The sequence below is a fragment of the Platalea leucorodia genome (assembly GCF_965183815.1).
Source record: "Platalea leucorodia genome assembly, chromosome: 2".
Lineage (NCBI taxonomy): Eukaryota > Metazoa > Chordata > Aves > Pelecaniformes > Threskiornithidae > Platalea > Platalea leucorodia.
In genome coordinates, this window is record NC_138824.1 from 29398890 (window position 1) to 29408749 (window position 9860).

The 9860-nt window shown below is 40.5% G+C and overlaps 1 protein-coding gene across 1 annotated transcript in view; it reads left to right on the top strand.

Moving 5' to 3' along the window:
• Positions 1-9577, top strand: part of ATP7B (ATPase copper transporting beta) — a gene marked incomplete at both ends in the record, with an annotated part of 29498 nt that extends 19921 nt beyond the window's left edge. Inside the window, 8 exons of the mRNA XM_082337633.1 lie at positions 33-215; positions 1790-1964; positions 3296-3466; positions 4797-4939; positions 6545-6748; positions 6862-6979; positions 7752-7854; positions 9313-9577. Of these exons, the coding sequence (XP_082193759.1) occupies positions 33-215; positions 1790-1964; positions 3296-3466; positions 4797-4939; positions 6545-6748; positions 6862-6979; positions 7752-7854; positions 9313-9577 (1362 nt within the window). The remainder of the gene's footprint in view (positions 1-32; positions 216-1789; positions 1965-3295; positions 3467-4796; positions 4940-6544; positions 6749-6861; positions 6980-7751; positions 7855-9312) is intronic.
• Positions 9578-9860: the final 283 nt, after the last annotated feature.

Below are 9860 nucleotides of genomic sequence, written 5' to 3' on the forward strand. Positions count from 1 at the left end.
CTTAGGCAGTAACTCTGGTTTATTTCTTGCAGATCAAGACTGTGATGTTTGATAAAACTGGGACCATCACCTGTGGAGTTCCTAAAGTCATGAGGGTGCTATTGCTGGGAGACACAGCTGTGCTCTCTCTGAAGAAGATACTGGCGGTGGTTGGCACTGCAGAAGCCAGCAGTGAGCATCCTTTAGGAGTGGCAGTCACTAAATATTGCAGAGAGGTACTTAGCCTTCCTACTTCACCTAAGGCCTGAAGGGATCTGTGCAAATGCAGCAATGTTGTATAAAATGAGCAAGCCCCAGAGGGACAGGCCTACCTGAAAAGTAACAGGCTGGAAAGCTGGCAGATTTTATGATTGTGCATCTTAGTCTGGGCAATACCAGAAGGCATATTCTAAGCTTTGCTTTTCTGGTAATGCTGTGGAGTTCTCAAGCAAGATCTTACAAAGTTTTTCCTGAAGTAGTGGGAAAATAAGGGTTGTGGAATATGTGCAGGAGGAATACTTATGCTTAAAATAGCATTGTTAAGCAAATGTGTGGTGACATTTCATATGTTACCTGACTGTAGTCACTTCTATTACTCACTTGCTTATCTGAATAGAGTAGGCAAAAAGCTTTAAAACCTGAATATTAAACTGTGATATTTGTGAATTCCACAAATGAATTAATAGATTACTCAAGTCTTTGCAATTTTGCAAATCCTCAAAGGTCATTTATATATTGCATGTGTTCTTCAAATGTTTCAGGAAGAATGAAAGCACAAATAGTAACCAAAATAGGAAGCCTGGTTTAAATAAAGAATTTGTTTCTGCTAAGACAAGTCATTAATTGATTTATGGAAAAATTCATTGGCAAGAATATATCAAACTTATTAGTGATAGATCTTTCAGGGGTAAAATTTGGAAGTTAACATATAAATTTAGAAGGAAAAAGAGAGTATGGGTAACGATTCAGTTGCCTTTCTCGTATTTCACATTTTCTGTTTTCAAATTTGTCTTAGTTCCCTGACACTTCCGTAGTCATCCCATGCACCAGTTATTACTGGATCATGGCTTATATGAATTGTGATGCTACACTGTTTGCTAATATTCTTACCACCTGCCTTATCATCCCTGTGCCGTAAGAAGGTCACTGAAAGGTACATGTAATTCCAAATTCCAGAGACAACCCAGAATAACTTTTTTATAAATGCATATTTTCTTCATTCTTTTTGTAACTCATAGGGTCCTGGTAATCCCTTTTCTCATCTTGAAGGTAATCACTGGCTTCTCTCTCTAACTTAAGAGAAAGACCCAGTTTCCTTATCATCCAGCCAGATCACTCCAGGAATCAGAGAGATACAGTTTTTCACTGTACTTTTACATACATAAAAGGCCTGATCGCCCACAGCCAGTTGTCTGTGAGGTTAATTAGAAGTTGCATCTTTTCAGAAGCTGTATGGCTTATTGTTATAGTATTTCTCTTTAGTTCCTGGTCTTGGCTGTGGTCATGAACCACCAGTGTAACTAACGAACTGCTTTGTCCTTGAACTACCAGGAAAAGCTGTCCTTTATTGTTTGCTGCTGCTAGGGCTGAAACCTGGATGTGCATGGCTGCCCCTTTATAGAAGTCTAAACCACAGCATGACCAGAACATCCTTATTTTTAGTTCTCCGTTACTGATACTCCATGCTACTTTTCTGTCAGTCAGTCATTGTCAAGAGGAGGAATGTGGCCTCTTTTCAGCAGGAGTTATCTAATATTTGTACCCCACGTAGGCAGCACAGACTGATGATGAACTCTGGTTATGTCCACAGGAGCTTGGCACTCAGAGCCTAGGATACTGCACCGACTTCCAGGCAGTCCCGGGCTGTGGCATCAGCTGCAAAGTCAGAGGTGTTGAGGCCATCCTGGGCACAGCCGAGGAGGGTCTCGATAAGCTGGACGCTGACAGGAGCAGGGACAGCAGTGCTCCTCTGGGAGATAACGCGGGTACGTCTGCCCCCGAAGTGACTGCCAGTCGCAATGAGAGGGCTAATTAATCAATAGCATCAGCCACTGTAAAACAAACCTATTGGACTAGGAACAACAGAAAGGCGGATTTATGGCAGAAGGAGGCAAAGAACATGAGGGACAAAAATGCGCCTTAACAAAAATTGAAGCTCACTCTTTCCCCTACTCTCGATCTCTCTGCAATTCAGAAATCTAAATAAGAATTTAGATGCTACCGTGACAGGTACTCGAAAAGTCCATGCAATACATAGGCAATAAGGCATACCCAGCCATATCCCTTTTGGATATAAGAATGGTCCAGCAGAGAGCAAAGTTTGCCAGTTAGCATTATCTTCCCCTTTAGAGCAGTTACCTTTAACATGCATCATCTTACTACTACTTTTTATATCCTTCCCTTTAGTTCCATATTAACTTGGGCCTTTTGTTTTCTGTTCATATATCTCTCAAGGCACTTACTTTAAAAAAAAAAAAATCTATTCAGCAGACGCACAATGAAGCGTGTTATATCTGCAAACTGAGTTTCGGTGCCTCACGTTTTTGATTAGGTCAATACATTTGTTTTTCTTTCAGGCTCTGTGGAAGCCACTTTGCTCTTTTGTAGTGTAGGAGAGAAAGAAAAAGTATTTAAAGCCTTTCTTAAGAAGCTCATCAGTTCTCTTCAGAAGACTGTGGCTCTTCTGACCTTTTTGAGAAAGCTATTAGAAGAATTAAATAAAATAAGAACTTCAGTCATCAGAACTGTGCCATTTGTGAATGGTGTTAATGTAATATTTTCTCACCTGCTTCATACGGCTCTTGTGAAATTGGATTGAATTCATAATGAGGTGCTCTACATATTGTTTCATTGTTTGTTAGAACAGAATTACTTTTTTCTTACCAGAAATAGCCTTTATATTTGAAAGAAGTCATTAGTTGTGAGAACAAAGCAGCATGGCATTTATGAAATGTGCATACTGCACTTAACCAGAAAAACAATGGCAACTGGCAAAGGCAAATACAGGCAAACACTTCCATTAAGTTCATGACGCAATTCTGTATATAAACAGGCACAGACTGGGTGTTGAAGGAGAAAAGTTTTATGAGGCTGTCTTCAGGTAATGCCTATGCATTTGTGCTTGGCCATGACAGCAGCACTTCAACAAGGCTAATTCTGTTTGTGTCTTGGGTGTGACCATTTCCAGTCCAGAACACACACACACAAAAAAAACCCTAGGAAAACCTCTTCAGAATATTTTTCTATAGCTAATGCAGCCTGACATTGGCATCCTCAAACATCTCTGGCTTGTGTTCACTATTTTTGAGTTGCTCATTTTTCTTTTTGTCTGTGCCCAAAGGTCCATCAGCTTCTCATACATACTCAGTGTTGATTGGAAATCGTGAATGGATGCGACGCAATGGCTTGCATATTGCAAATGACGTAAATGATGCAATGACAGACCATGAAACGAAAGGACAGACTGCCATACTGGTGGCTATAGATGGTAACTGCTGTTCTTTGGAGTGACTTAATAAACATCAATTGATCCTACCATGGAATGGATAAAAACAAACTCTGGAGCAATTGATTAGTGGCTTAATGTCAAGAAACTACTAATCTTTTAGTGCAGAACCGCTTGTGAACTGCGAAGTGTCAAGGTGGTCTTAAAAGAAGCTTTCACCTAGGAACAGTGTTTATAAGATTTTGTTGGGTAGTTTTTAATTTAACTATTACTTTCTGAACCTCCTGTTTTCTAGGACTGTTGTTCAGAAAAGGAGTGCCAGTGCAATGCTATGTCCCATCCCGACTTTACATGACTTAAGGTTATCACATGCCAACCTATTGCATCACTGATTTCAAAACATTTCATGAATAAACATAATGATTCATTAGATCATTCAAGTATAAAAGATTAGACTAAATGAGTTTTGCCAGAGAGGTTCTGTTCTGTGCTATGCAGAAAGAGGTGCCATACAATACCTTAATATGAGAAACTGCTGTAACGGTGATAGATTGCCAGTGCATCTGTGATCTTGAAATGGGGCCTCTGATTCAATTACTGGATAAATATTCTTGGTGCTCCTCCAGAGCAATTTTGAAAGGCATTTGCATGTCTCGGCCTGGGCTCCATCAGCAGTCCAGCAAAATCAAGTGCTCTTAACATGGAAAAAAGGGCTCTGATGTACAGCTGGCGTTCCTATCGCTGCTAGTGATGGCAAATAGAGATACAGGGGTGAAAAACCTACTTAAGTCCTTAGTTTTGAAAGGTAACATGCAATAATCAACCAATGTGAGATTTTTGTAAGTCACGTGAAGAAAATGTGGATGCACCTTTGAGTCAATGTGTTGCAAGGCAGGTGCAACACTTCTGTATGAAAGTAACTAATTATAACAGAGATCCAACCCGGAGAGATTAGGGGACATAAAACCAGATACTCCATATACTTCCTCCTGGAGGAGTGGCTTCAACATCTGACCTGGGCACAAATACCAAAACTTTCTCTGGCCCACTATTCTATTTGTCCATACCATAAACCCTAGGATTCAGGCATACTTAAAAGCTACCCTTCTCTTCTCCCCTTCCTCCTAGTCCCTAAATATCAAAAGTGTTTGGTGTTCAATCTGAAACATATAAATGAGAAAATGTGTGTGTGTATAAGAAAGAGACCATAACTTAGAAAACTGTAGACAGTTGTACAGGCTGATGAGTGTCAATATTGCCCAGAATGTGTTATTTCATGAGCCACCATGGTGCGATGGAGGGGAAGTCCTGTTCCCTTGCTGCCACTTTGCCTCCCACAGTTCCCTCTAACAGCGGACGTTTCTTTGTGCAGGTGTGTTGTGTGGAATGATTGCAATAGCAGACACTGTCAAGCAGGAGGCAGCCCTTGCTGTGCACGCGCTGAAAAACATGGGAATAGATGTGGTGCTGATAACTGGGGACAACAGAAAAACTGCAAAAGCCATTGCTACTCAGGTATCTGCTTCTTTGCATTTCAAAAAAATATGCAATGAGGTTCTAAAACTCTGGTTACCCTAGTGAATTTGGAGCAGGAACTCTGAGTTTCCATGAATACGTTAAATGAAGACTAACTTTTCTTGAATTGGACTGAAAAACAGGTCAGGTACAATGGCATAATAAAGGCCAGTGGCTGCATTAAGATCTCACTGAAGACAAGCAGTCATTACTTCTCCAGAGGTACAGAGTTTCTTACAGTAATTAGTCTGTTGCTGAACTGAAGTATCCTGCTTCCCTTCACTGAAGGGCAGCCATGTTTGGTTAGTGATGAAGGAAAGTTCCTTTAAAGTCCAGTCCTGTTCCCAATAAAGGAAGTGGGGATTTATCATTATCTTTAAGGGTAATACAGTAATAACAATAATAATTATTGTTAAGAAGCATAGCAGTCTAAAAGAGGTTGGGTTTATATGAGATTTCCTTGATCTCAAACTATAAATGTTGCTCCAGAGGCAAAGCCAAATTCTCACTCTACCTTGCTACATTTCCATCCTCTCCATTTCCCTCTTTCCCTTTGCATCAGGTCTACTTCTAATCTACTGTGTGCCACCTTGCTTTCCTCAGGTATCCCACCACGCAGCTGACTCAGCCAGCACTGTGGTATGCACGTTCTCATATGCTGTGAGGTCTGTTTTGTTTCTCAGTGTGATGCTTTAATCCTTCTCCTACTTTGACTCACACTTTCGCTTTTGTGTTCAATTGTGGTAAAGCACTTTCCCACCCCACCTTTCTTTGTTAAGAGAAGAAGTCTTTCAGAAACAAGCTTCGATTTATGGTTCCAGCCACTCAAGCGAAGTTTTCAAACAAGCTTAGTCTGTGCCAACCTACATTTTCATTGAATTTTTGGCACTTACTTCCTTTCCAATGGAAAAATGGTAAGCCAGTCCTAAAAACTTTTTAAAATGTTACCTTTTGAAAGGTTAAAAGAGAGCTTCCACCTTGTGTAGTGAAAAGCTGACCTCTGCCTGATGAGGCAGCCAAACCAGGGGCATTATCCCAGCCCTCGTTAGTACACCCACCTGTTTTTCAACTACAATGCTAAAGCCATTGGTAGCAACTCCATATTAGTCAAGATGTGGATGGGTACAAGTGTTTAGCCAGCCATCTGCTTTATTTTCATAGTTTACCTGAGACTTGCACATACTTCGCATTTCTGTGTTTCCCCTAATGTAACTACCTGATCATACATGGTTCCTGTGTTGCATTTCACTGAAATCTTTATTGGTGCATCAAGCAGCATGATTAACTAAAAACTGGCTCTTTTAACCATCAAACCTTTATTGCCAGGGCAGTAGAACTTCAGAAGCCCTGCGGGGCATGACACTAAGGGAAGAGCATGGTTTGCCAGCATCTCTGCAGAAAAGATGGAGGGGGCTGTAATCAGTACCTTTCTTATGCCAAAGGCATGTTGGTCTTCAGCTTTCTGTGTAGCTTGCAAGTGTTGCCTGCACCAGAATCAGTTTGGCTGACCTTCCTTTGTTTCCCCTTCACCCAGAAGAGCAAATGGCTCTTCCTTTTAGCATGAAGCATATCACCAACTGGGTATGTTTCTTTCTTTCTACATAGGTTGGGATCAAAAAAGTCTTTGCTGAGGTTCTTCCTTCTCACAAGGTTGCAAAGGTCCAGGAGCTCCAAAATGGGAGGAGGAAGGTTGCGATGGTTGGTGATGGAGTCAATGATTCCCCTGCGCTCGCCAGGGCTGATGTTGGAATTGCAATTGGAACGGGCACCGATGTTGCCATTGAAGCAGCAGATGTTGTTCTTATCCGAGTGAGCACTACAGTTTTGACCTGCCCTCTTTCATCATCACTGACACTCCTCTTTTTGGTTTGGTATTCTGAAGACTGCACATGGAAAACTTTCAATGCTCTTCTGTCTTGCAGAACGACTTGCTGGATGTAGTTGCCAGTATTCACTTATCAAAGAGAACAGTTCGAAGAATACGAATAAATCTCATTCTTGCCTTAATTTATAATCTGCTTGGAATACCCATAGCAGCAGGTATGTGACTGCCAGAGCCCAGTTTGTCAAAGACAGCAGCACAGTTGAGCTCTGTGGTGCCTCTTGCAGGATTTCCTGGTCAAGGAACCAAAGATTGGTTCCTAGAGTATTTAAAACTTGGCAGAAGGAGGAGGTTTTGGGGTTTTTTTTTTATGTTGTAGAAAAAAATCTTTGTTCCCTAAATTTTAAATGCTTAGGAATAAATTTTTATGTGATGAAATTAAAACCATACTCTTATTTCACATAGCAGCACTTGGGCATTAGTTTCTGTATATTCAAACCCAGCTCTAATCAGAGATACTATCCCACTTCTGGGTGCTCCCTCATTTATTCACCCTGAATCACACATTTTCTCCTACTTGCATTCTGTCTGCGTCTGTCAGTATCTTCTCATGCTCCAAATTCCTCCTTAAAACTTACTTCAAGTATTCCTCTTTTTCTTTATGAGTAACTTCTCCCTCCTTTGCCTAGACTATTGCCTTGTCTTTCTGTTGCTTTTGCTTTGTTTCATATGTGCAGAATAGCTGAAAGGGACAAATAGCCTTACCTTGTGGCCACAGTCTTGTAGCTGAATTGGTGCAAAGGTCATCCCTTGCAACGGAAGGGACATATTTAAAAATAAGTGAGTAAATATATATCAATCCAGTTGTGTTCATGGAGGTCTCAGCAAGTCATGTTGTAGAACTGCTGATCTGTTCTATGATATGCAGAGACAGAAACGTCTGTGTTGGGACAGGTGGCTCTGGCTGACGTCTATATGTTTTTATTCTAGGTGTGTTCATGCCTGTTGGCCTCGTGCTTCAGCCTTGGATGGGATCAGCTGCAATGGCAGCTTCTTCTGTGTCTGTCGTGCTGTCTTCCCTGCAGCTGAAATGGCAAGTTGTCTTATACTAATCAATTGGGGAACCGTAGGCAGCACTGCTGCAGGGACTCAAGTGAGATGTTACTTTGGGTTTTGTATACCCAAAAGTACCTGACAGTCCTTTAACTTGGGGTTCTTCTGTCTAATCCTTGGCTCCAAAAGAGACGGATATCACCTGGACTAAGACTGTACTGAGCATTCTTTAACTAGCAGCTAAAAGTCTGACTGCATGCCGACTGGGCACCTGTGTTGGAGATCTAGTTTAATACCAAGTGAGGTAATGATCAGCACTGGTTTTGCTGTGAATATCAAGTGAATAAATCATTCAAAAGACAGTTCACCATAATGTAGCAGTAGATGTTTTTTAAAAGATTGGTACCTGTTTTTATTTTTTTGTCTGTTTAATTTAGCCAGAGAGAAACAGAGAAGCAGTGTGTTTATTCTTTTGCACCTTCCTACGGATAAAGCATCTTGCTCTGTTTTTTTGGAAGCGAACCAATTTCTGAAATATAACAAGATTTTTCAAATTCTATTAATTTTTTTATGCTACATTTTTTGGGTGCCCTTTTTGGGTGCAGTTAGAGTGGACCTGTTTTTAACAGCATTGTGAGCAAACATCTTTCAAAATAAGACTTTTTACAGTGTCTGAAATTAGTCCAAAATTTCAAATATTTCTACTGTAGCTGGGGTCTTCTGTAGTGTATAGTATAGTACAGTATAGTATAAACTAATATAGGAAATCTGTTGCTGCATCATGATTCTGATGCAGCAAATGCTCAATGAGACCACAATCTAGAATAAAAACTAGATACATGCTCATGTCTGTTTGCAGAATCAGCCCTACCACTACAGATTTTTCATCCTAAAAACTTTCTGTGTGTAGTTATCCAAAGGATGAGAAATTTGTATAAAGGGATTTCTTTATTTTCCAGTTCTTTTGATCTTGTGCTGATTACATTAAGTATCAGACACCATTGTAGTTAGATATTGAGAACCCTCCAAAACATATTTGGCTTCAGACTTATGGAAGCTGTATTACAGTATACTCTGTAGGACAATAATCTTTCTTGAAGCTTCACATCAGCTGAACAGAACTTCAGATTCCAAAGAACATGATAATACATATATGTGAAGAAGACCATGCATACTTGCCATTGCTGGGCTTTTTTTTGACCTAGAATACATTGAATCACAAAGTGATTTTTGGGTCATCAAGTCCATTGTCTACTGCAAACACTTTCATAATTCAGCAAACTCATCATTTTTCTTAAAGACCCTCCGTTTGAGAGTCCTTCTCTTTTACTGTTGAAATGTCTTAATGCCGTGTGACCAGTACTCTTAGCCATTAACACTGTGTCTGAAGTGCAGGTAACATTTAGGTTGTCAGAAGTTTCTGATTTGTTCTAATGCCGAAGACACTTCTACACATCGACCTCTTGGTACTAAACATATTTTCTCTTTCTGTTCTTAGTTATAAGAAGCCAGACACGGAAAGTTACGAAGCACAAGCTCAAGGCTGCATGAAGCCACTTACTCCTTCCCAAATCAGTGTTCATATTGGAATGGATGATAGGCGGAGGGATTCATCCAGACTGGCTCCTTGGGATCAAATTAGCCAAGTGTCTCTCTCTTCCTTGACTTCAGACAAGCTGCCGAGACGTAATGGTTTTGTTGAGGAGGAAGGGGACAAGTGGTCATTGCTCATGAATGGAGCAGATGAAGAACAGTACATCTGAAGCACTGTATTCTTAGTACAGGAGGAAACGTTCCTCCTCACCAGTGACAGGAGGGACCAACTTACGTCATCAAGAGCTTCAAGGTTGTAAGTGAAGTCATTCCTTCAGCTCACAAAACAATTGCAACTCAGCTTGATGTTGGACTGTAGGGATTGTGGATTTTTTTCAGGTCACCAGTTGTTTCTAGTCATGGAAAGAATTTGTGGCTCTATAATGAACTGTCTCCTTTGCACACAGCAATTAATGAAATAATGTAAAATTGTAATTTTCAGAGTCTAAAAGA